General features: G+C 42.0%; 2 protein-coding genes across 3 annotated transcripts in view; one reads left to right on the forward strand and one right to left on the reverse strand.

Annotated features, from left to right (window-relative positions):
• Positions 1–989: 989 nt before the first annotated feature.
• Positions 990–7,866, reverse strand: shox2 (shox homeobox 2). 2 transcript variants are annotated; one of them, XM_061046581.1, is made up of 5 exons: positions 7,105–7,866; positions 5,265–5,473; positions 3,008–3,065; positions 2,723–2,811; positions 990–1,873 (listed from the first exon to the last, which is right to left on the reverse strand). In XM_061046581.1, the coding sequence occupies exons 1-5, from the start codon at positions 7,361–7,363 to the stop codon at positions 1,616–1,618; spliced, it is 873 nt and encodes a 290-aa protein (XP_060902564.1). In that variant the 5' UTR covers positions 7,364–7,866; the 3' UTR covers positions 990–1,615. The 2 variants fall into 2 exon arrangements, with proteins under 2 accessions (XP_060902564.1, XP_060902563.1); XM_061046580.1 differs by having other exon boundaries at positions 990–1,909; positions 7,105–7,865.
• A 2,072-nt stretch (positions 7,867–9,938) lies between these two features.
• Positions 9,939–27,687, forward strand: part of rsrc1 (arginine/serine-rich coiled-coil 1) — a 118,376-nt gene continuing 100,627 nt past the window's right edge. The window contains exons 1-3 of the mRNA XM_061046582.1: positions 9,939–10,026; positions 10,447–10,636; positions 15,506–15,628. Of these exons, the coding sequence (XP_060902565.1) occupies positions 10,452–10,636; positions 15,506–15,628 (308 nt within the window). The 5' untranslated portion in view covers positions 9,939–10,026; positions 10,447–10,451. The remainder of the gene's footprint in view (positions 10,027–10,446; positions 10,637–15,505; positions 15,629–27,687) is intronic.

A 27,687-nucleotide genomic window follows, 5' to 3' on the forward strand; every position in this document is an offset into this window, starting at 1 on the left:
ATATATATATATATTTTAATGTAATAATGGAGTGCATCTCGAGTGCTTCAGAGCAAAACCTTGATCTTTGAGCCACTGAACGGCCCCTGTCTCTTTTTATCCTTTATCTGACACTTTTTCTAGCTTGTACTGGAAATTACCAGCCCTCCTTTTCAAACGCTCCATAACCAGATGATGAATAATGCATCGGTTTGGCATGAGCGCAGCGACACACACCCATGTTCCTGACTAAACGGGCCTGTCACAACTGTGACGTTATCAAAAGACCTGAAGCTACTGCCATGAATTATTTAAAATATATATATATATATATATATATATATCGTCCTCAAAGGATTAGTGGTAGCAGCAATAATAATAATAATAGGCCCAATAATAATAATAATAATAATAACATATCAGATAAAGGCCAATCGATACACATTTAAGAAACTTTCGTTAATTTATTGTAGGAACGAAAAACATTTTGTTTGGATGGATTCACGTTTCACATGTGATGGAAAAGTAAAACAATTTAATGAATATTCTTTTCTTTTTTTCTTAGAAACCCGTGCCTCAGTTAGGTTCACTTTCACTGTTATAAAAACATCAAAATTACATACAGAAAGCACATGATATTTTTAATACACGCAAATAAAGTAAAATACAAAATGAACAAATTCCCCACAAGGCATTCTTATAGCCACTAAATAATAAAAAATAATGCATGTTTCTTGTGTATAAACATATTTTACACGTGCCCGTACCGGAAAAAGTCCTCCTGTTTCCTCCGCTTGTGTTAAAGTTGGCATTACTGACGTCATCCTTTAAAATGGGACAAATCACCACCTTATATGGACACTAGATCCGGTTATCCTGACGAAAAATCTTCAGCGTAGCCTACATATATTATAATCTCACATTTCTGTCTAGTTTCACCTTTTACCAGAGGAGGTCCAAACAAGGTCAAGTAGGCCAAACATTCAAGTGAGAGTTGCCCTTTCTTAGAGAGAGAGAGAGAGAGAGAGAGGGAGAGGGAGAGGGAGAGAGAGAGAGAGATGAGGACAAACTCATGCAAACACTGCTTGGGCATTTTCTGAATTTTGTACAGGAAACAGTAGAGGGAGAAAAACTTGAATTAATGTCATTTTTTCTTAACTGCTCTGTCTTTTTTTTTTTTTAAAGAGAACGTGTTTTAGAACGAGGCCAGCCTCTATATAGGTTCAAATGAAATCTTAACAATAACAATATAATAATAATAAAACAACTGCAGAATGGTTCGCCTTGTTTGACAAAGTATCGACCGTCCCAGCTGCTTCCTCTTCCTCCTCAGGGTGTCCTCCTCAGCCATGTGGCTGTAGTAGTTCCAGTCCCTCCGTCCAAAATCACCTATGGGTAGGCTATCACATCACAGTCTCTTTTTCTTTCATTGTCTTTTCTTTGTCTCATAAATAGCCTATATGTTTTATAGTTATACTCGTCGTCCTTCATTTAAAAAATCATAAATATCGTCCTTGGATATTTTTCTCTCACTTTGTCCTTGTATTGTCTCACTTTGAAAGTGTTCAGCATCTCTTAGTCGCGCGGACGTGGCAGACATGGCGTGCACGGCTTGCGTCCACCCGACCACCTGGCGTCACAGTCCCAGCGCGGCCGTGTGCTTTTTGGCCTTCAGTCTCAGGTCGGCGATGCTGGAGTTCTTGCTGGTGTTCTTGGCGGCGGCTGCGGCGGCCACGACGGAGGCGGCGGATGCGGACTCGGCCGCAAGCGTCGCCAGGGGCAGTCCGAACGGCGGCGCGGGAAACATCATGTAGGGCGCGTGCGCCGCCAGGTGGGAGTGCAGGTGGTGCTGCGCGTGGGCGACGGCGCTGTCCAGCTGCAGCTGCGCCTGCACCTGAAAGGAGAAGGGCGGCACGTTGCAATGACTATCCTACAGGACAGGACGCACGGGTGGGGAGAGAAGGGGGAGAACATGCGTTAACTTTGCAGTGTGTCTGAGGGTCATTCACTAGTGTCACTGTCCTAGATGTAATCACTGTTTACTAATGTAAGGAGGTGGGGTGACCTCGCGGTTAAAAGAGCCATTACTCAGCTGCACTTCGTGATTGAACTCATTTGCTTTTCTACCGAAGTGTCATTGAGCAATATCACTGGAGGCCATCTTTTTATGAGGTCATTATTGGGTGTGTTGCAACTCTCCTGAATCAAAGGTCAAATTTGAGTTGGTTTATGTGCATCAATAGCATGAATTCTGATTTCAATTCAGCCCTTTGTGGCATTTGGGAATATGTGGCATTCACGATGATAAACCCAAAACAGGACAGTCGAGCATAAAGCAAAGACAAAACTTCACTTACACTAAATGCAACAAATTATGCACATGACTATGCTACTCCGTCCACAGACCCCCCAAAACAGGTGCACAGTTCAAATAACCATCCCCTTATGCGGTTTATCGTCTGCTTTTTGTACAGTAATAGAAAAGAGACATAAGGAAACATTTGTTCTTCATTGTCCTATACTGGGACTATTTACATGGTGGGTTTACAAATGATCCATAAAACAATAGAGGGAATTTTCCAATTAGTCAGTACAGGCTACCCTGTGTTGGCACACAATTGTTTTTGTCACTGTCATTAGAGTTTAGTTACCCTCCCTGCATTGCACTTGTGCAGAGCCTGTGCCAAGACAGCAGTCCGGGGATTGGTCTGGTTTTAAGAGTAGACACTTCAAAGTAACTTGCCTGTTGGAATGGCATCCGTAGAGCCCCGACGTTGACATATGGCGCTACACGACAAGCTTCAAACTGATTGGCTGCTCCAATCAGGACTCCTGAAGAAGAAAAAAAAGCACAGACGATAGCCTAATTGAGAGGAGAATATCCCAAACCACAGTGTCTTTTTGCGTACACAGTGTGTAAAGATGAAAGATGCTTCGTGCATGAGCAGTGAAATAAAAAAACTATAAAATAGAAGTAATCCTGTGTAGTTTTGTGTTAATGGGAGCATGCATGAAGATAAAAGGTTACCTTTATGTAACTGGTTCTCCTGCTTTCTGCATTTGGCTCTCCTATTCTGGAACCAAACCTGCAGGGACAGAAATTAATTAGAGAACCGCTGATTGGCAGCTGCTTGTGAGGTCATGTGTAATTCCTCTCAAAGTGACAACAACCGCAGAAAAACAATATCCCCGAGGAGCACTGAAATATTAATGACACTGCTTAACCCCGGATCTGAATTATTTCATTTAGTCTACAACAAGATAGAGGAAAAGGAGGGATGGAGCAGAGACGAGGAGCGAGAACCAAAAGTAGCAAATCGACGAGAATGAGGGGACATTAAAAGCTTATTAGGAGCATAGAAACACCCCCTTGTTGGAAATGTGCAGCACTATTGGACTATAATAAATAACCTTGTCAGCGCCGGTTTCATCTTTCTATAGATTAGTGTCCCCGAAGAGTTGAATGGACTCTCAGATATCGAATAGCAGCAACGCTATTACGCTTTTTTGGACATCAGAGCAAGGCGATCTGAGAGCATCTCCCTCTTTCTCTCTTTCTCTCTCATTAAATGACCGCTGAAATTAATTACCCTTATCTGCACAGAATCCATGTCAGAGAAACGCTTAAATAGCCTCGCAGTTTTTGTCTAATCACTGCCATAACACGCAGAAAGAAAGGCCGCTTCAAAGACAGCACACTTCTCCATTTTCCCTTTCTGTTCAAATCGACTAGCGTCACTTTCAGAGGGAAAAAAAAGCCTTGAAACGCAGATTAAACGATGGATCTGCTTTGAATCTAGCAGACAGACAAACTCGCATCTCGGCCTAAATTAGCCCACAATACAACAGCATGTCAATCTGCAATCTCTCGCACATTAGGTCCATATACACTGAGTGAAATATCATATCGATTGTTCTGTCAGCTGGCTTCATTTATTGACCACACAGTGCATGTCAATCGGAAGTGCTTTTGTGCATTCTCCAGGTCTAATTTATTGCCATGATGAAAGCAAATGCCCTCCTATTATTGACTGATTTTTGTAAGGGAAAAAAAATCAAAATAAACGTATAATCCATGCATGCAACTGGTAAAAACGAAATAAGAGAGGAGCAAAGAGAGGGCTGCTTGATTTGGGTAGAATATAATACATAATTTATGTAAATCCCTGAGCTGTGCGCCTTGTTCGGGACACAATGCGCCTTATTGGGGAGATTCCAGTTCAGGACGGGAGAGCCCTGCAAAAAGGCTGCCTTTAACTTTTTAGAGGGTTGAGTTTTGGATCTTTTTGGTTTAATTTGATGCTTTCCCTTTTTTTTCTTTAAACAAAATGATATACATATTCAAAACAAATGCTCAGTCCTCCCCCGAGCTGGAGAACATGAAATAGTCTGAAATTATTTAAGATTTTATAAATCAAAAGATTGGAGTTGTGTATAGTCATTGCCCCCCTCCCTGCTCCTGTTACACAAGACATGCCCCCCCCCCCCTCCCCCTCCCCGCCTCCCCTTCCCTGAAGCCTTACTGGGTTTCTGCGCAGATGGTGTGTCCCCATGAAAAACGACAGCAACTCTCACAAACAAGAGAATTGTAGTAACATACACCATGAAACTGAAGGCAAATATTTGGAGGCTTATTTGTTGCTGTTGACTCGGACGATCAAGATTAAAACGAGTCGCGTGACACAAGCGAGCAAGGCCTAATTAAGACACGGATTGAATAATAATAATAATTAAAAAAAAAACATACTGTGCAGAAAAAACTATCTAAAATATATTATGGAAATAATTAACTCGGTTTCCCTTCTCTTGAAAATCTTCAAATTATTAAAAACTTTAAAACCATAGGGATTCTATGAACAACTTCACAAATTCAGGCTTTAAAGAGGCAAACATGAGAGTCTGTTTATTATTATTCTTATTATCCTTATTATTCTTATTCTTATTCTTATTCTTATTCTTATTCTTATTCTTATTATTAATAATAATAATAATAATAATAATAATAATAACAACATTTTACACTCATACCATGCTGACATGGTTATCAACATGACATATAATAATAGTTTTATTAATAATGTTAATATGTATTGTTATGATTATTAGTTAGTTAGTTTTTACATTTAAAAAATGTCATGTGCCTCACTGTTGTTATTTTAGAATTAGCCTATTATTTTTATTTTTTTTACAATATTCATAATTTTGACATTGTTTCATTATCATTCTGTTTATTTGTATTTATTATTTTATTTATTTTCCCCAGCAGTTAAAGGGACAGTCCCTACCTGTACTCGGGCCTCGGACAGTCCCAGCCTCTGGCTCAGCTCCTCGCGCATGAAGGCGTCCGGGTAGTGCGTCTCGTCGAAGAGCCGCTCCAGCTCGTTGAGCTGCTCTAACGTGAAGTTAGTCCGACTTCTCCTCTGTTTGATTTTAGCCTGTGTCTCGTCCTCTATGGGCTTCGAGTCCTCTTTCCTTTCCTTCACGTCCGTGGTGCCTGTGTGCGTAATGCAGACCATCAGAGAGCGGAATCTAGGCTAATGGACCTTTTCATATATTTAACTCTAGAGAATACGGTTTATTATTACAGCCTATAAACCACCTCACTCAGAATGCAAAATCTTGTCTTTCCTAGGCCTACTGTAAAATAAAACAAACCAACAGGCTGCCAAAGTCTGTAATCCAACAAAAAGCGTGCACTACATCCCTGAGTAACTGCTACAAACTGTGCGAGAAATTGTTATCGATCCACAGCAAACAGAAATAAAACCTCTGATAATAAAGAAAGAAAGCAATACATGCTCTGCCAGCCCTAAAAGAGCAGCAAGCTATCAAAGCTCGGATGTTTTGTAGAGCTACATAAAGCTCTTTAATTATTTACTGCTTATAAATATGCAACGCTGCATGTGCCCACTGTTGGATGTCTGATACACGCTTGTATCTGTTCCGCTTTTAACCACGCTGCTGCCCAGGACGAACACAACACAGCCAAACTCTGACATATAGATCTGATCCTGCTTGCATGCTGTCACGTTTTACCCAGGTTCTTTTCTTCAATGAATAATACACAGTGATCAGGCTGTGTTTCTCTTTTATTTGTATTAAAATAGAAAAAATGAATTGAACACAGTTATTCTTGTTTTTTTCAAATGAGCAATTATTGATAATTTCACGTTTGATAGTAGTTAACGTTACTTCAATAAACTAGGCCTATATTTCTACTTGCTATTATTAGTGTTTTACATAAAGAGTAGCAAATAAAGGAAGAGCACAGTAGACTAATCTTTCTATACTGTATTTTGTATATTTGTTATAGATCATCAGTTTTGTATTCAAGCCATCTGCTGGTTCAGCTGATGTGTCTACAGTCCTGAAACAGACATCTAATGTCTACCGAGGAGCTGCAGAAATGACAGGTCGTGATTTCCACCTATTTTCGTTTAAACAAATCAATTCTACTCAGCAGATATATCTATAAAGATGGCTGACGATGGGTTGTGATGAAAACGTCTCAGTTCTTTTATTAAGACGTGAAGGCTTAATTGAGGCGTTATTCGAAATGACTCAAAGTTGGTCCACATGTGATAGTTTTATTTAACTAGAGCTATACAATATGAGAGATTTTTGACTTCACTTTTATGATGTGGGAAAGAATGGATATGAGTTTGCTTGAGGCCTTGTTGTTTATAAAAGTTCTTGGTCAGAGATTTTATGATGCAAAGAAAATCTAAGAATTGAAATTTTCAAATTGGACCACAAGCTTCACTCAGCTGCAAACATTTATTAATAACTAAAATATTAATATTCCATTATAAAAATAAAAAACCCTGTGAGAATTCCGACTTTGACGGTGCACAGGGCAAACAACTAGCACGAACAGAAATAAAAAATATATATCGTTTTTCATTGATAAAGAAAAGCTCGATATTGTAGCCACATACTCTCAGATCGATAATATTTGGCTGCTTAATTCTACAGTTTATTTTGGATCGTAACTAGAAGCCCAAAAGAAGATGTTTTACTCTATTTTGCAAATAAAAACTGTGCTGTAGCAGACTTCCTTTCCCTCTGAGTCTGTTTCACCTCGCTGTTTTTGCAGACTGTGTAAAGAACACCATGCTCTCCTACCGTCTATGAGTTTGGGGCTCCCGGCGTCCCTGATCCTCTCCGGGCCGAGCATGTCCGTTTCCCTGCCCGGCGAGAGCGCCACGTTCCGGGTGACTCCTGCCGCTGCCTCCTCTCGACTCCCGGGCTCCCCCGATAAAGACTCCCTGCTCCCTGCTCGCGTGGAACCGGTCTCCAACACCTCCCTGTAGGTTATCACTTCCTTCTTCTCCTTTACTTTCTGATCGAAAGACTTAGACACGAACGCGGTGAGCTCTTCCATCCCTGCCTGCACTCTCCTCTTTGAGAAACACACACCTCACACACACTCTCAGTCACACACTCTTTGCTCCACGACAGCTTAAGACATCAATGGTGTGGCTCGGTTTAAAGTCGACCCCCACTTTGGAAAAATGATGATGATGATGCTGCTGCTTCTAGTGCCAACTCTGGGAAGAGGTAAAAAATATAGAAAGAATCGATCTTCTCAGCCAATTCCTCCTCCTTTGGTAGCGGAGTTGGGAACCTGCTGGTGCTCCTCTATTGAAGTCACAGTATTTATACTTTGCGGCGCCTTGCCCCCTTGATCCGTGCAAATTACCTCCCCTCAGGATGCCGGGATGAGCCCCCCTTCCCCTTCTTCACTCATACAGGAGAGAGAGGGAGAGGAAGAGGAGTAGAAAAAACATTAGGCAGCATCGTCGCTATTGGCCATTAATCTGAGATTGACAAGAAGGACTAATTAATTTAATTAAGCGCTCATTCGCTGCTATTGTCCTGAGGTAGTTTTTTAAACACCCGGGAGATGCTCATGGATCTCTCTCTCTCTCTCTCTCTATCTCTCTCTCTCTCTCTCTCTGCAGGGGTGTGGCTTAAAAAGTCTGAAAATGACAAGAGAGAGGGAGAGATAGAGAGAGCACATGGATGAGGAGTCCTTCCTCCTCAGTATATCTCTGTGATCTTGGGGAAAATAAGTCACAAGGATGACACGGAGAGAAAAAGATGTAGCCCCCCCCCCCCCCCCCCCCCCAAAAAAAAAAGAAGGACCAGCTGAGAGGAAGAGGAACAGAAGCAGATAGAAGGAGCTGCTTCAGCGAACATACTGGTCTTAACCCCAGTTTAAACACAGTTGGCTTTTAGCCTGGTTACATTTTTTTCTTAAGTTTTCGGTGTCGTTGATGTGTCGACATTCAGGCTTTTATTTTGACACGTAATATCAGAACTATTAAATAAATAAAAGTGTTCATCAATGTTAAAATATGATAACGAAATTATCATAATAATAATAATAATAATGATAAAAAAAACATGTCAGGCGCTATGAAAATATGTGAATTAATCCTTGCATCAAAGTTTTGGGGAACCTGTGAGACTCAGTTTTCTCCGCCACGCAGCGTTTCTTTACGTTCCTAATCTGCAATTATGTATTTGAAATTGTCATCATTAGTGAGACTTTATCTTGTAATATTAATTCTCAGCGGACTTTTTAAACCATTAGGATGTTAAATAGCAGCTAAACGCTTCATTATCATGCCCCTTGCGATGTTTTGCCATTGGGCCCACTAATTAGTAACGTTTTTCAACTCGCCTTTTTTTTTTCCCCCGATGAAATCAGCGCCTATGTTTGCAAAAATAAATAAACAATGTTGGAGTTGCAGTGAAGGTAACGTGAACACAGCAGAGGGATAGAGAGAGAGAGAGAGAGAGAGAGAGAGAGCAATTAAACGAGGAAGAAGAGGCGACGTATAGCCTGTGCATACAAGAAACAGGATACAGTGGGATTCTGAAAATGTCTGAATTAATTTGATGAAAAATTAAGCGTGTTTATTGATAATCTTTATAAAGCTCCGTTTCCACACAAGAGCTTCAACAATTCCCCTAATTAAATATTAACAGTGTTTCAGCTTGAACCTTAGGCATTAATTACGATTATTCCTGCTGTATCTCAAAGCAAGATGAATTCCCAATCGCACTGATAAGAAAGCCTCTTGTGTCTATTTGCAGTCAAACCCCCATTATCTTGTTTCTATCAGCCATTCTAATGCACGTTTATTGATTCATTGACCTATTAATGTTGTCAGTGAAATTGGTCCTTCCACCCTCAGTCCCGTTATGTGTTTTTTTTTAAATTATAATCTGAGAGTTTATATGAATATAGTTTGTTGAAAATAGTTTGGATCAACTGTCTCCCTTTGCAGCTCTATGTGTGTCTATGCATGGTGTTAAATACTTGGCTGTAAAAGAGAATTGACTTCGTGCAATATATCATTGAAAACCTGTCGTAGGCTTTATGGTATAGCCTACTTGTGTGGTATTGTTGAATCAAAACTACAAATATGAATTCCTTTGTCTCTTACATGAATAAATATAATACTCCATTAATTAAAATTAAATAATAATACACTGGATATTGAAATTGCAATATGACACGTACATAACACAAGGTGAAGTAAGAAAAGAAAATATCCTACATTGATGATCGACCAATACTTTTATTAAAGAGTAGCCTGTAAGTGTGAGATGGAATAATAGACTAAAATGTTTAATTTTGAAAAGTATTTTTTTTACTCTCTTCAGTCATTCAATCATGTAAATATAGCATCGCTATTGATTTGTTTGAATCAATAGGCCTACGCACTTGAACCAATAAATACAACTTCTCAAGTTAGGTTGCTGTTGGTTACATTAAATTAAAACTATTATTAAATGTTTTATAATTTATTTTAACGGCAATAACAATGAATGCAGACGTAGAGTTACGGCTGAAGATATTTATTAAAACTAAACTATTTCAATCCTTTGATGGTACCAGATGAGAGCAGGTCCGTGATCGACTGCTCTGTGCTTGACTACTCTGTCTGGACTCGATCGATGCTCTCTCGCTTGATGAGTAGAGTCTTCTGTACAGTGCATGGCTGAGTTGTGGAGCTTCACAGCGATTTAAAGGTGAGGAGCGGGATTTTCCTTTCAAGTATTGTTGTCGTGTTTACTTCGTTTACTGCTTCGTTTACGTCTACTGTGTGCAGTGAGACATGTTTACTGCAAATACTCTACAAGGCTCCGGTCAACACAACAACTAGCAACAACTAGTTAGTTGATTTAGCAATGATAGCCTGCTAGCTAGCCTAAACAGAAATCAAATTTCTTTATTTCTGCCAGTTTTAATAAACAGACATATTAGGTAGCAGTGTCGTTAGGGCTATAGCATTGTTTTAGATCCCATACTGTTACTGTCGAGAGGCTACGGTAACAATACATGTTGTAAGATAGTTTATACACAACTACATCCTTATAATCCTCTTTTGTTCAAAGTAAACATTAATTTAACATTATGCAAAAGCTTTCCACACTTCTTTTGTTTTGCAGTCAGGATGGGTCGGCGCTCGTCAGACAGTGAGGATGGCAGTCGGAGCAGGAAAAAGAGAAAACAGCGTCGACGTTCATCCTCCTCTTCGTCTTCGTCTTCATCCTCCGGGAGCAGGGCGACCTGCAGCAAGAGCCGGAGGTCCACACGCCGGAGCAAGTCTCGATCTAGAGACAGAGACAGAGACAGGAGGTGAGACAGAGACAGAGACAGGAGGTGAGACTGAGACAGAGACAGAGACAGGAGGTGAGACAGAGACAGGAGGTGAGACAGGAGGTGAGACTGAGACAGAGACAGGAGGTGAGACAGAGACAGGAGGTGAGACAGACTGAGACAGGAGGTGAGACTGAGACAGGAGGTGAGACAGGAGGTGAGACTGAGACAGAGACAGGAGGTGAGACAGACTGAGACAGGAGGTGAGACTGAGACAGGAGGTGAGACAGAGACAGGAGGTGAGACTGAGACAGGAGGTGAGACTGAGGCAGACAGGAGGTGAGACAGAGACAGAGACAGGAGGTGAGACTGAGACAGAGACAGAGACAGGAGGTGAGACAGAGGCAGGAGGTGAGACAGAGACAGAGACAGGAGGTGAGACTGAGACAGGAGGTGAGACAGAGGCAGGAGGTGAGACAGAGGCAGGAGGTGAGACAGAGGCAGGAGGTGAGACAGAGGCAGGAGGTGAGACTGAGACAGACAGGAGGTGAGACAGAGACAGAGACAGGAGGTGAGACTGAGACAGAGACAGGAGGTGAGACAGAGACAGGAGGTGAGACAGAGACAGGAGGTGAGACTGAGACTGAGACAGAGACAGAGACAGGAGGTGAGACAGAGACAGAGACAGGAGGTGAGACAGAGACAGAGACAGGAGGTGAGACAGAGACAGAGACTGAGACAGGAGGTGATAAGAGGATGCAGAATGAGCACTGAACAAGCAGCTGAAGTGTGCTTGTGTTTCATTTCCAGGGTCTCTGTTACTGATATTAAGAGTCAACAAAACACATTTCCAAGCTGTTCTTTACATGTCTTGTCCTCTCATGTTGGCTTATTGCACAGCAGCTGACTTGAAGTTAACCAAATGGTCTATGTGTTAAGACTAACCCTGTGACTTAAAGTGAAACTCCAGGAGCCTGATGGGATTTTTATTTGGGAAGACTAGGCTATAATTTAGCTTCGCTGTGTCCTCTGGCTGATATGAATTGTAAACAATGTAGAAGTTTTATATCACAATATACAATTTTTAATAATTTCTTATACTTGTCTCATCTTTTTAACACCAAGCATTTTGACTTGTCAAAGGACAAGTACAAATATAACAAGAAAAGGAATGACATTAATCCTAAATCTGTTTTACTGAAGTATCCCAGTTTGCTGTTTGTTGTGATACTTTTGGTGTTGTATTGCTATGTCTTTAAGATAAATTTGTGCATCCCAAGTAAAAACACACATGGGTTAATCGATGGGTGTGTTTTCTGGCAAATGACTGATATGCTCAGTAGTCTACAAGTGTTGCCTCAACAGGCAGTAACTTTATGGAAAAGCCTGAGATAACTAAAGATCATCACGTAAAGCTCTTATACTGAACAAAAAGAATTTCTGATTTAATGTTGACTGTTGTTTATGCCACAGTCTTTCAATTTCAATAGAGCGAGAGAGAGAGAGGACATGTTGGAAGGGAGCCACAGTTTGGATTTGAACCTGGGAGGCCGCCCCTTGTTCCTACCTTTATTACTATAACTGGAGACATCTTTCAGGATGGACTCTCATAATGATTCATATTAAAGTGAAGGACACCCCCCCCCCCCCCCCCCCCCCCCAGCTAGGAATGAGAAAAATAGAATTCTATCGATGTCACTGCCATTATTCAATCAGCTTCTTGATTTTCTTCTTTAATCCCCTATTGATTCATGATACATTTTAGTGTGGGAAAAAATGTCGGCCTCCATAGATTTTTGGCATCAATGCAACAGTTTCATTATTAATGTTGCATGGAAAGATGTTTCAGTCCTTTCCTTGTTTTTCCGTTCACTTAAATATAATAACTTTACAGATAATGCAACTAACGCATTTGTTACTTTCACTGTCAAATAATAAATCAAAAAAAGGCAGACACATCCCTATAGTGGGTGCTGGATCCAAAAGCAAAAAAGATCTGCACATTAAGGAGCTCCCTTTTGAAGGATTTATTAACATGTAACCTCAGACCTCAGACTTCTTTCAATGTGAAAAAAGGGGAATGCTTTTAGTTAGGGGCAGACAGATAGATGTGTTTCAGGGCCTGAGATAACCGATATGAATTTACAGTAAATGTGAAAAGCTTTCTGCTAAAATTTACAATTTTGAATATTACAAACTTCAACACAAGACTTTTTAAATGAGATTCTCCTCCTGCTCTAAGCTGCTCTCGTCTCTGCATGTTAGCGGCTTCAGTTTTGATTGGCTATTACTTGCATGATGTCCAGCCAATCAGTTAGTGTTGTAGGCGGACATTAGGTTAGAGACAGTGGTGAATGAAAAACAGATCCAGAGGGAAATGCTGCATTCATGTGGTGTCAGACAAATCGGAAAAACGGGTGTCCCGACTTGACGTCATAATCGTCATCAAATGGGGGGCAAAATATGTTTTGTTAATGTTAACATACATTTCACTGATCTTCTTCGTACCATCAATGCTTTTTTTGTTGCTATTGTTACAACATTCCGACTTTCGGAACTGAAATCACGTGAACACACTGAAGTCGGAAGATGGACTTCCCAACTCGGAAACTTGGACCACCCGAGGGGCACACACCTGCACGGAAGCCAAAGTAGTGCACTTTTTAATTAATTATTTAATTAATTAATTAGATCTGAGATCCGTTAATAAAACACAGACACAGATAATTAGCCAAATGACAAATATCGGCCGCCAATAATTGGCCAGGCGGATAATCGGTTGACCCATACTCTAAGTGTGAAGATGCACGAGTATGACATTTATTTTTTTTAAATTCACAACAGTCAGAATAACATGTCAGCACTTATAAAAGGGATCACTTGGATAAATTGTGCTATTTGGAGTCAGTGTGTGATTCTTAACCCTATCTTAAACTGTTGTAAATGAAGGCGAGAAAAGACTCTGCTATGATGAGACGTAGATCTAAAATGATTAACTTTTAATGAAGCCTGCACTGTTTCAGTCGCTCAATTGACGCACTAACAAAAAAAATTGAATTACTAACTACTGTTAAAGATGACACTGGCCCTTTACATTATTTGTTCTAAATAGAAGGCCTTTCAGATCAGAGCATGTTTGAGGTTTAGGGACATGGCTCTTCTAGATGGCTCATTTGTTTCTGGTCTCAAAAACAAAGTGCAGTCTTACGGTAAGGTGTACCAGAGACATGATAGGTCACAGTCTTGTTCAAGTTTTCAAAGCTTCTCCTCATGTTTACAAAATACCACACTTTGTAATTAAGCAGCGACGGTCGTACTCAGACATCTTTACAAGTAGCTGGACCTGACCTCCATCCATCCACAGCTGCCACTGGCTGTGTGCGGCTGCTCAGACAAGGCCAGTTGATAGTAATTATTTATGAGGCTTGGTCAAGGTCCATTACTGCTGATTGGAAGTCATTGCCTGTCTGTAAAAGGGGAGTGGGGCGGTGTAAACCCTGGGACCACAGTCCCTCATCTATTAGCCATATGTTTGGATCAATTAACCAAGACCTTGTGAGAGTGTGTTTGTTGTGTCAAACTTGTTCTGTAAATAGGCTCATACGAGAGAGGACACACATTCTCTGGCATTTTCACTTGCACACATACAGATGGGGGGGAAAGAGCCCTCACATGTGGTAAATCAGAGGAGTTTGTGTGAGTCATGAAATGTGTAGGGCGTTCAAGAGCTCCTGTGTTAACCAACACTTTTCACTCACAAGTGTTGGAGCGATTGTGTGTTAATACGTTGAGTCCGCGCAGGGTTTAAAGAGAAAATGTGAGCTAACACCAACCTCCTGGAAAAAAAAAAAAAAAAAAAACCCTCAGCTCACTACTGTGTGTTTTCTCTGTAATGTGTGAAGCGGCTCTACGATGGCTGTGGAAGTTATTTCATAAGGGCCTCGCTCATGGGATCCAGCCTTTGGAATACTAATGGATCTTTCCTGCGCTCGTCTAAGTGGTACAAATCTGGTTTGATAGTTCAGCCTCTCTGTTATTTGTATTGCTTTCCCTTTTCTTCTCATCCCCTCAATCCTGAATAGCTCCCATAGGACCGCAGGTTTTTTTTTTTCCTTTTTCTTTTTCGTGTGTGCTAAAAAGATTGGGGTGTTTTTTGGCTTTGGTGAAACAAAAGAAAAAGATTTAAAATAAAGAATATTGCTCAAACTGTTTGCACAGTAGATGAGGGGGAGGTTTGTGCATTTACATTCAGCCCCATGGATGCCTCCTGCTACATGATATCAATAGGAACGCGGTGTGAGCAGTGTTTGGAAAATAGAAGCTACACACACTGCTGTAGCCACATTAAAGAGCAGCAGAGCACCAAAGGGCCCCCGTGGAGGAACCGCGGAGCAGCCTGCGTGGCTCTGCTGCTCTCGGGCTGTAGATGAGCGCGCGCACTAATGCAAAGTAGCCGTCAGCTGTGCTCATGTTTTGGAGGTTGTCTGGGACATTTGGATAGATTCACTCTTGAAATAAACAGCTAAACAAATTAGGAATACAGTATTCACTTATGTGGGAGGGATAAACGTCCAAAGATGGTGTCTGATTTGATTTGGTAAATGAAGACAGAGAATGTTTATTGATGATAAACTAACAAACTGTTCAATGGAGTTTACTGACGATGGTAAAATGATTACCAATTACAATGTACAGTTTATTCTCAGGGACTTTATGTGCTCCTTTTACCCCGTGAGCCACACGGAGCATTCAAAACACATTTACATGTTTCACTGACGCAGATTTGCCAAAAACACAAAATGATTAATTGCAGAAACAATAACCCTGCTGTCTGATTGATGTTTAGTTTTGAGGATTCTGCCAGCAATAGAAATTAAATTTGTTTGTTTTTGTGTCTGTGTGCGCCAGGAGGAGAAGACATTCCAGCAGCAGTTCTTCCCGCAGTTCGTCTCGCAAGAGGAGGAGTCGCAGTGCAGAGAGAGAGAAAGGGAGGAGCCGTCGCTCACGCAGGTCCCGCAGCAGAGACAGAAGGTAACACCATCTCTCCCTCACACACACTTTCACCATTTATTGTTTATTTGTTCTCTTAAGTCTTCAGTCTTTTACCAACACAAGACTTTTCTTAAACAGTGAAAGTTCCAAAAATGATATTCCTAATGTTTAAATGACACTGAAGAAAAGGTGAAGAGATGACATGCAAGAAATGATCTGCGTCACTAAGGAGTGACCAGAAAATTGGACATGAAGCTCTTCTCGCTGTTTGTATTACAAATCAGTATGTGGAATTCCATTGCAGACTTTTCTTATTAAAAAAGCAATAAGACTTTTGGAAGTTTACTTCAGTGTAAACAAACACATCTTTTTGTATTTATGCTTCATGTCATCAGAGGGAGCCACATGGAAACTTGCGTCTTGGCTCTTGATTTGTGTGTCGCGTGTGCATGTACTCGTGTCTCACTTTGCCCTACTATCCGTCACGCTGTGTGAGTAGTCATCAAAGAGGGACCCACAGAGACAGCAGGTCAAAAGCAGCACAAGTCCAATCCTCCCCAAATGTCCTCTGGCAGCAGCTCTGCTTTCACTCATTATTGTGATTAAAACTTCATTACCCATACATCCTTTGTTGAATTATTATTATTATAGATGTGGCTTGCCTTTTTTTTTTTTTTTCTCGCAAGGGCTAACTTATTCATGCAAAAATAATGTGTACACACCTGCACTGCACTTTTTCTCTCTTTGTCTCAGACAAGCTGACATACGCTCACACACACTCACAGGCACATGCACACACACAACACACCCGCACACACGCACACGCACACACACACAGCCATAGTCAGATGGGTATCCCTTTCAGAAACATAATAGCAAAGTCTCTGTGTGTGGTGCTCCATGTCATTAGCATAGCTAATCTGTTGCTAATGAACCAGTAAACTGTGCTGTTTTTTAAATCCTTCTCTCTCACACACACACACACACACACATAAAAAAACATGCACAGACCCGCAATTGAAGAAAAGGTAGTCATAATGTATGCGTTAGCGAGGCCCTTTGTTTACTTGTGTATGGCTGTGGGGGAGAGCAGAGATCATTTTAATCACAAAGGAAAAAGTGTTTTAATATCTTCATTATGGAGGTTTCAAAATGTGCTGATGACGCGACAGAGAAAGGGCTGGATGATAGAGTCATAAAAAGACACAACACAGCAGCCTTCACCTCTAATAGTCACAGAACATGTTTTGTGGCCTGAGAATAAGAGACAGAGCTGAAACAATTTAAGCCTTGGATTTCACCAGACAGTTTCTCTCACTCCCGGTGATTAAAACAGTCGAACATGGCATTACTGGTGTGTTGTGAGATGAAAGGTGGAAGGGATTTGAGGAGATTTAGAACTACAGTTGCTGACATCGGTGTTTACAAACGCTGCACTGTGATTAGGAGGGTTGCATTGTGTAATCGGCTTAGCGGTAAGTAAGGAGCTGGTGGGTTGGACTGGTGTTGGTGGGAGTGCGTGGTGGGGTGTTACGAGGTGGAGGCGGTGTTGGAGGTTTGGATGTGCAAAAATGATTGAATTAAAGATAAATTTATGCAGTTGTGTGATGGCAGCTGTAATCTGTATCTGCAAAACTTTGTCCTCGAAAGCCACGTGTGTGCTCACGTTTTCACATTCATAACAACCCAATGGAAATGAAAATATCATCTGGTTCCATTGTGGATCAAGATAAAATATCTAGCATAAGTTAAGATAAAATATAAACCATTAGAGGCATTATCAAGCTAAAAATGTAGAAAAATAATCTACTTTTAGTTCTGATAGGTGAGGATGTGCTGCAATGTTGCCTTTTGCAGCTGAACATGGTCACATTGACAGTGATTAATCGAGAGATGCTTAAGGTAATTAAGGCTAGTCGATGCCGTAAGTAGGACTAAATAAGCAAAATCATGTGAAGATCCTGCATTCAGTTACCAACAGTACTAGGAGTGGCTGTGGTATAATAACCCTGCACTGTACAGTTCTATAGTGGGATACTTCTCATTCTGCTTCCACTGTGGATGTGGAATGAAAGCAGGTTGGTGTGCACACTGTGCACAGGTGCCCTGCCTGCCATTAGTCAGTGGTTGTATGTGTGTCTGGATGAGGCTGCCTAGGCTGGCTGAGAGGCTGGCTGATGGATCAGAGGAGGATTGAGTGGACAGGACCTCATGATTGATACGCAGATAGGATATGAGGTGCTGCCTGCCACCCCCACCCCAGCCACAACGACCCGGGCAGCACCTTCAGAATATGAAAGAGAGAGGCGAAGAGGAGCCCGAGTGCAGGGACCTTAGAGAAGAAAGAGAGAGAGGGGACGAGAAGTTAGAAGAGAATGGAAAAGTGTGCCGAGGATGGGCTGAGTTAGTGTAGAAGATCCTAGAGGAGGAAAATGAAGAGGAAAGACAAAAGCGAGCACCGGTTGAGAGAACAGATAGGCCTGAAAGGGGGATATTATTCAGAAGAAATGAGAATAATAACGTCTGCATCGGAATATTGCAGGGGAGAAGATTAGGACCATAGTGAGGCCGTCGTGGGTTGAAGGGAGGGAATATTATTACTTTCTTTCCTCTCTCTCATGTATAAATAAAAAATAAAGAGATACATGAAATAAGAATAATGCTCTATCTTGTGTTTACCATCTATCGTTGCTTGCTCCCTCGCTACTTTCTTTCTCCTTCTTCTTCCTGGCCTCAATCAGAGGAGGGCCAGGTCCCCCAGAGGCAGTCAATCTTGCCATGAAATGTAAAACAGACAAGAGGAGCAGATTACCTATTTGCCATTAATGTTTATTCTCTTTGATGTGAGCAGGCATATCACGCTGTATCAGTGTGTGTGTGTGAGAGCAAACCAGTGAGGTTGATTGAGCGCATGCAAGTATGCACAAATTTGCGTGAATGCATGTTCATGGGTTGGGTGTCACTGGCACTGCGTAGTCCGCTGGGGCAGAGCACGGCAGCAGCAGCTTACAGTGATCTGAGGCGTACCCGGGCCAACAAAGACGATGTGGCCTCTCATCACAGCCGGATCACAGGCTCGTCTTTAGGTGAGCGCTGCGGCTGGCTTTTATTGGCCGTCACAGCGGGGGTTAAAACGTGTGTGGCTCAGTCAGTCATTCTGTCAGTCCTTCATTCACTTAACAGACTCACCGTTAGAAGACACAGAAGAGTGGCAGGTGTGACAAATCCCCCACTTGACCCTTCAAAGAGAAGCTCTCGTTGGTGCATACTCACACATGTCTTCATGCGTGTACTGCAGGGGCGCACACAAATGCTTACATTTTCCTCATTAATATTTCAGGCCTGTGTTGAGTTAGCAGGGCAGAGTGCTAGCGTCAGGGTTTAGCCCTGCTAACACCGGAGCGTCTTCATCGCTGAGCTGCTGTCATGACTCTTAAGGAGGGTGAGACCTCTAATTATCCATCTTTACCCTCGAGGAGGAAGATAGCAACCACAAACACACCACCCAACATGCTGGTTAAACCAACCAGAGTCAGGATAATCTCAGTCACTCATTCAGGCATGGAGGCCAGGATGAGTTAAGAACAGGACTGTGGATGAGACTATTGTCACAATACCACAATTTATTGACTGTAGTTAGTTAGTATCTGTACCTAAACAATAGTGGTTTGATACTGGAGAATTTCAGTCAGGATCATATTTGCTCAATCACTCACACTGGAGCCACAATCAACCCACAAAAAGTACAGAATGTCGGGAAATTCTAGTACTGAACCATTATGAATAAAAAGTACAGAGTACATTAGGTGAGACACGTTTTGACAGTTAGAGAAATATATTTTTAAGGTTTCTGTAACACATAACTTACATCTACAAAATTATTTTTGATGTCAATGTCAATGAAAATGTGCATTTTTTTTTATTTTACACATCATTTGAGTTTGAATGCAATACACATTTTTTTAATAAACACTTTACCTGCTGCAGGATTACCTTTCCTTCTGGTGTCTTGCATTAATCTTGACATGATCATTATAACAACCGTAATAATAATAGTCAGACACAGTGATTAGGTACTTTCTGCTGTCGTCCTTGAGAGAGGTCAGAGGTCAGAGTTGACTACGGATGAGTGCACTGATCTGGCATGTTTCATTGCCTTGGTTTTCTTCTGGTTATGAAGCAGCACCCACTAAGCCACCCTGTCACGTCTCGCTCCTGCTAGAGCTAGGTAATCAAGATGTTGCACGTCTACAACATGAGCTTTTCTTTCTGCATCCGATCACAGAAGGACACGAGGTGTGTGTGTGTGTGTGTGTGTGTGTGTGTGTGTGTGTGTGTGTGTGTGTGTGTGTGTGTGTGTGTGTGTGTGTGTGTGTGTGTGTGTGTGCGTGTGCGTGTGCGTGTGTGTGCGCACCCAGAGGTTGAGCGATGGCCTGGTATTTATTTCACACAGCAATTTTTTCAGTATGAGATGAGGTGTCGTACATCTGCTAGATAGCTTTTCCTGCCTAGCCCCGACACAGAGCGCGAGCAAGGTCATCCAGGCAGCTTGGGAGCAGGGGAGGGCTGAGGTGAGGAACTGAAGGGAGGAGCAGCAAAGGTCTATGCAAGGGGTGGAAGGGAAGGCGCAGGAAGACAGAGACGGGGTGAGGAAAATCAGGGACTTTATTGTGACCTCCCAGATTTTTATTGCACCTGGCCAGGGAATCGGCAATTCTGTCGTCAGGTGGCCGGGTGCAAAAGGTTTCTGTCCAACATATATTTATTCCCACAGTTTGGAGTGTTTGTAATGTAGCAGGTGGTGCTAGGTGTTTCTAGATTCATAATGGAGTTTTTTTTTGGGGGGGACATGGCGTGTAAGATCTGGCTTGCTAAACAAGCCGGCCAGATTTTGCCTTTTCTTTTAGATTGCCAGAAAGAATAAAAAGTGGTACTGATGGAAAGGAAAATGAAATCAGAAAATATGCAAAAAAAACCCCTGTATTTTCTTTCTTCTTTTACGTTGCAGCGTTTCAGTTTTTCCACAGCTTTCTTGTGGTCTTCGGTAGTGCCAATGTGTACCATCGTAGAACTTAACAGCAGGCTCCTGGCTGTTTCTCATCCTTCAGTCTGTTATCCCATTGTCTCAACATCTCATCTCTTCTCACATCCTCAGGATGACATTCGGCCCTTTCTTCCTTCTTCCCCTATTACTGGACTTGCAAAGTGTTGATTTAAACTGAAAGATGACCTGGTTTAGTTCAGCTGCGTCTTCTCAACTCCATAAAAATCAACATGCTTCCAGTCGTGAGATCTGAACACGTTTGTTGTTACGTTTCTCTGCCTCTCTCTCTCTCCCTCTCTTTCTGTCTTACTATCTTTCTCTGTGTTGTCTTTTTTATCTATCTGCTGTAAAGGCCAGTCAAGCGCTGCTCGGCTTTGTTGTCAGAAACCTTTATTTACCAAAGGGAGGAATAAGTGACTGACACAGACAGCCTCTTTCATCCCCGCCTAGCCGCAAGCAGTGTTCCCCTCAACCGCCAGAGGAACCCCACCCCCCCGCCCCACCTCCCCCCATCCACCTCTCACTTCTGCCAAGCCGCCAACCCCTTCAACCCCTCTTCACCCCACCCCTCCATCCTGCAGGCTCACAACACACTAGCCCTGTCCCCTGGGTAGCAACCTAGCTGTAGAGTCTACACTGTGTAACAAACAAACAAACACACACACACACACACACACACACACACACACACACACCAGTCATCTCACATAGACAATCACATAGGGGAGATAGTCTGATGGTCCCAAGCAAAGAGGAGTTTAACATCAAAGAGTGGTCCCCCTTTTCTCTTTTTATCCATCTGTTAAACAAACTGCGAGTAATGATGACACACAAAGCGTGTTATGAAGCTATAGCTCTGGCTGCAGAGGTAGCTGATGAAGAGGACAGGGAATCTCTTTCTATCTCAGAAATACATTGCACACACGTCTGAATGAATCAGAAAGTGTAAGATAATTCACACTCAAAATCACTGTGATTGTATTTAATTTGGTAGTATTTTGATGCTAAAAGTTCAGTTTGAAAAAAAAAAAGAAAGGTGAAAAGATCTTTCTTTGCAGGTATTGAGGGAGTATGAGATCAGTCACCTGTGTTGTGCTCTCTGATCTTGAGGGGTTTAAAAGGTGGGTTTTGAAAGGCTCAATCACTATCAACATGACAAGAATTCAAAAAGTGTATTAAAAGATAGTTTATTTTTTATTTAGTTCTATCATTAGTTTAGTTTTTTAAGAGGAGAGTTTTGAAGTTTGTGGGTTTTTTTTCTTTTTCTTTTACACATAATATTTGATAAAGCTAACCACTCATCCTGACACACACACGCGTGAGAAACATTTTCTTAAGCAGTGTTTGTTCATAAATGTATTAATGCTGAATGAACATGAATGTAACAGATATGAAGATGTGTGGCACTAACTATTTGTACATTTAATGCAACTTTTCTTTTCCTTTTGGCTGTTGCCATGAGTGTCATTGTTCCCTAGAGTGAAGCACAATTGAAGATCCCTGACTCAGTTTACCTAAATTCTCTTCACAGTAAATACTTATCACAGTGTGTTTTTAAAACTTTGTGTAGATTTTGGAATTGAACAAAAGTAAACTTAAAAGAATAAAGTGTAACATTTTTTAAGTTTACAGCTCTAATCATGGAGTGCGTCGAGCAGCTCTCCCTTTTGAAAGCTGTGTGAATGAACTCAAATCTTTGTGATTAATAGAAGTATCATAGGGAGAAGAATAAAGTAGCAACTTTCTGTCTGTATACCAAAGACAGAATTTGGCTGTTTGATGACTGAAATGCAGAACGTATGACACTCCTACTCTTAGTTCTGTAGCAGAGACACACTTGCAGTGTTTTGCAAACAAAACCTGGATAATGCCAAAGACTAATACCGTGCAATCAGCCCTCATTGTGCTCACTTTGTGACAGTGAAAAGCTCCATCCGTCTGGCCAGACCAAGAGAAAAACGGAGACAAACGCTTTTAGCTCTGGCATAGGAAAACCAACACCAAATGTATCTCTCTCTCTTTCCGTCCTGCCTTCTCTCTGTCTCTCTCTCCTATTTAAGCTTCTTGAAGTTCTTCCAAATTGGGTTTTAAATGCCAATTAGGAGGTTGAATGTAGTAAAATAAAAGCAAATGCAGGCAGGATGGCCTCACCTTCTGGCTGGTTAGGCTTCAGAGAGAGCCGAGCCGGACCTTTGGCTCCCAGCGAGGCTTTGAGAGAAATATCCTGCCTAATGAACACATTAATTAGAACCATAACTATTTATAAGATGATAATTAGAAACGAAGGGAGGTAAACTGGGCTTTTCCTGCAATTAATGGAGGATTAATTACGGGAGCTAATGAAGTGGATTTTTGAAACGCGTGGAGGTGAAGTACAGAGATGTGCAGCTCGCTTTGTGATCACTGGCATAATTATTTTCTGCAGCGCCAAAGCGTTTGAGGCCCTGGTCCTCGCCGGCTCAGGCCGGCTAATAAGCATCATTGCATCGTTATATATGCACTTAAAAAGACTTGCCACTGAAATGACTGTCTAATTATTTCTAATTGGCAGGCCCTGTGTGTTGTCATTGAGCTGTTTGGAGCCGCAGCAGAGCCCTGGGTCTAATAACGCTATGGGCGGAGAAGGAGGGGGGAGAGAGAGAGAGATAGAGATAGAGAGAGAATAAAAAGACAGAGGGCTCTACCAGTTGTCTGCTTCTTATTGCTGGACCTGCACATTGCCCCCCTGTGCCACTCACCCAGCAGGACAGCAGCTCCTAGAAAGACGCCCAGTGCATTCAGAGGTCACCTTGCTAAGTAGCCGATTAGCAAAGTTTTATTGTATCTGTGCTTATTTTTCCCCTTTTAATCACCAGCTTCTGCTCTTAATTTATGCACAGATAAACGCCACCGTCTGTCCACTGTTCTTCTCCTCACTCTTAAACATGCTACACACACAGAGGGAGGGAGGTAATGTTTATGTGCCGTGTGTGATTCAGTGGCCAGCTTTTGAGCTGGTCCGTAGAGACCCGAGCTAAGAGAGCATGCATGGACAAACCTCAGTCAGGCGTGTTTACCTTGTACTCTGGCTGTGCTCTGGCCCAAACCATATGGACACCATCATTCTCTGAGACTCAGAGGAAGCACTTATATAGTTTGTCTTCACTGTATGCTGGTACAGTCATTTTCAGAGCAATGCTTAAGCAATATATATTTATATGTGCATCTTTAGATTAGATTTACATTATTTTTCTTTGAGGCATTGATCTTCATTTTGGCTGTGTCATATTCACATGTAAGACCTCGCATACATGAGGGTGTTTGACTGATGGTCTCGGATTAAGTGTGTGAGCACCTCACTTAAGTCGTCCTAAGCAGAGCCATGTGCGTCATTCTGCCAAAAAACATCGTCATTCCTCCTCTCCTTCTCCCCGGACAACTTGGGAACTGCCTGCACTTGTCAATTCACTTTAGACAAGCCGAGGAACCACACACACACACACACACACACACACACACACGAGCATGTGGTTTCACTCACACGTTTAGTAATTTATTTGTGGAAAGAGAAGAGAAAAATGAGAGAGACTGGCAGAGAAATGAAACAGGGATCATGTGCGCCCCCGACTCAAACCTTGACAATCTTTTTGAAAGTAATGAAACACTTTCTCAGCATGCGCATGACTTTTCCTGACTTTTTCTCCATTCTTTTGGTCCGTCTATCCATTCTGGGTTTTGGCAAAGTCGAGGACACAAGGAGGAAGTGGAGATAGATAGATGGCCCGAAGTATACGTGGCCAACTGTCGTATGATTGGCTGAACAAAGAGCAGAACACTTCTGTGACTGGTTGAACGCAGAACTCAATGCCGTGGTTTTGGCTTGCAATCAAAGCAGGAAAAACGTAATTATTTAAAATGCAGTCAACAGTTTTGTTTGAGTGGAAGTTTGCCAGATTTTCTCTGAAAACGGGGGAAAAGGCAGGATTACAGAGTGTGCACGCTGTCTCTCCGGTGCTACTGCAGATGTGTAATGAACGACATTTGTGGCATAACATGTGGCATCATTTGGATCCTGCTTTCAACCGGGGCGAGGCAAATCAATCTTTTGACTCCATCACTTGAATATCGATACCTTTTCCCATTCCTGCCGAAGACCTTAATGGTTTAGATTTCATAAAATATGTAAGAAATGTTCATAAAAAATAAATTATATTGGCCTTTGGCTTCATCAGCAATACCTTTTGATAGAAAAAAAGTGTAAAAGAAAGAGAAAGAATTATCCTTCAAAAGTTCCCAACAGTGATACCAATAATAATTAACATATCTTAGCAGAGTTTTACCTCCCTCTTCTTTTTTTTCTCCACAAAATGATGTCCAGAAAAAGTCGATGCGATCACTGACTGCGGACGCAGTGCTGCCATGCTTCACAAAAAAAAAAAAAAAAATTACCCTTTCAATAACTGTGATCGATAACAGAAAGAACAACCTGCCTTTTTTTTACGGACTACTTCTAATTCTGTGCATGGGACATGTAGTCTACGAGAAGCGACAGATGTTGTGGAGGGAAGACGCTTTTCTTCCCCCTCAGAGGGTGGAGTGTTTTCTCTTTCTATTCATTTCTTCATCTCTGTCTGTGTTCGTCTCACTCTCTCTCTCCTTCTCCATGTTCAACCTTGACAGCAGTTCATGAAAAAAAAAAAAAAAAAAAAAAAAAAAAAGATTTTTAGAAACTTCTTTATGAGACGAGCCTCTGTTCTGTCAGAAGACAACTTTATGTTATTCCACTGAAGAGGGGGAATTTAATAGCGCTATGTTTTTTACAGGGCACTTTTCCAGTTGTGTCTTGGGTGTTTAATTAAGTGTAGTTTCCCTTTAGTAGTGGAATGTGTGTCTGCTTTTTGTCGGCCTGTTCCTCTGTGCCTTTTTACAGTCCACCCACATGGTTTGTCTCAGCGTTTATGATTTTTCTTATACCAGAGTTGTGAGGTTCCTAAATCACTTAAGCACACAGGGCCGAGCAGTCCACATTTAAACAATAAAAAGCTGTTATGCTAAGGGCCCTCAGATCTTCCACCACTTCATAAATACATGCGTATAAAAGGCAGAAAGAAAAACCATCTTCCCTGACCAGAGAGAGGCAGAGCGAGCGTCTGAGAGCACACCTGCTAATTGGAGCCAGCTTGATGTGAAGCACGGCTGTCTGCTCAATCCTTCTCAATAACTCCCAGTTGTTTTTTTCTTTCCTTTTTCACTCTAACCCCTTTTTTCTTTCCCTGCTTGTTCTCCACTTCCCGACTATTAAAACCTATCTTATCACTGCTTCTCTCTTCATAACCTCTCTCTGTCCTTCACCTGGTGTCTCCCCTTGTCTTGTTTGCACTCTCTTTCCTTCTTCCCCTCAACTTTTTCTCCACCCTCTTACAGACGGAGGAAATGACAACCAAAATAACTCTCTCCTGACTTGGCATAACTAATTGTTCCATGTCTTGACGAATTGAAGGAGAAGGGGGGGGAGTGGGTTTCAATTGTGCAAGTGGCTGCGAGAGAGTTGGCAAGTTAGCACCTAGTCTAAGCGTGACCTCCACTTGACCCCGTGTCTGGGCTGAGTGGCTGAGTTTGAGCCCCCCGCCCCACCAGCTCCAGCTGCTAATGGGTGTCATGTCGAGCTGTGGCTGCACAGAGGTCAGAGGTGGCGGGTGCACACCAGACGGCCAAGTTTAGGATTGCGATGAGGAGGCTGAGTGACACTGGGCATATGTGCCAACGAAGACGGGGGGGGATTATCAACACATTTTGGAAACACAGTCATGCACATACACACACGTGCATGTGCACACACAAAAACCCAATCCTGGTGCAGAAAGGCATCTTTTCCTTCATCGTTGGCTGCCCGTTGTAGGTTCATATAGATCTGAGGGGGCTTTGAAGGCCTTTGAACTCTGCTAAATGACTTGACCTTGTGGCTTGTGTGTGTGTGTGTGTGTGTGTGTGTGTGTGTGCGAAAGTGCGTGTGTTTCTGTGTGTGTGTGTGTGTTTGGGTAGGGGGTAGTGAGTGGGTTGACTGCATGGGGTCTCATTTCGGCTTCACAGCATAGCAGGGCATTGCAGACGTTTGTGTTGACGACGGCTAAATTAAAAGCAAACTGAAGATTATGACAAATCTAAACATCGCTTTTATGAAGCAGAGGGGGACGAGGAAAAAACATTTCTCTGAATCTTTCATGCTCTGCCTTTGCTGTGTTAATTGTGCTCACAATCGGCTACTTTGGAGTGATTCCTTGTGTGTCATTCAGTGTGTGTATTTATATCTATGTTTCTATGTGGGTGTGTGTGCAGGATGGCTGAGTCCCTGTGTGTGTGTGTGTGTGTGTGTGCATACTGTGAACCGAGGGAACGGATAATGTGGCTGCTTGGAAGGAGGAAGCAGCTTGGGAAATGATTTCAACAGCTCTCATAATTAGAGGAATATCATAAATTAAACTTGTGTCTGCCGTTGCGTTTGAAGAGCACTCAAAAGTAATAAATTCTGGATGGTTAACTTATTTGCATTCCATTCAGCAGGCAGAGTCAGGCAGGAACAGCTGTTTTCCACGTCTTTTGGCAGCAGGAAATGCACATTGCTCACTCAAGGTGCTTTTAGACACATTGAAATAGCAGAAAAAAAGAAAAGTTACTTTTAACTTGAACATGAAGCTGCTGCTGTGTGCTCTGTCACTGGAAAAAAAAAAACTCGGCAGGGAACAGCGCGTTAATGAAGTTCTTCAAATATGGATCTTTTCACTTTCAATAAGCCCGTTTCTTTTTCAATCTGTCTGTTAGTTAGAAAAGTCTGCTGGCACACTTTTTGTAGTGTGTGTGTGTGTGTGTGTGTGTGTGTGTGTGTGTGTGTGTGTGTGTGTGTGTGTGTGTGTGTGTGTGTGTGTGTGTGTGTGTGTGTGTGTGTGTGTGTGTGTGTGTGTGTGTGTGTGTGTGTGTGTGTGTGTGTGTGTGTGTGTGTGTGTGTGTGTGTGTGTGTGTGTGTGTGTGTGTGTGTGTGTGTGTGTGTGTGTGTGTGTGTGTGTGTGTGTGTGTGTGT

Source organism: Labrus mixtus, chromosome 9 (genome assembly GCF_963584025.1).
Source record: "Labrus mixtus chromosome 9, fLabMix1.1, whole genome shotgun sequence".
In the NCBI taxonomy this organism is placed as follows: domain Eukaryota; kingdom Metazoa; phylum Chordata; class Actinopteri; order Labriformes; family Labridae; genus Labrus; species Labrus mixtus.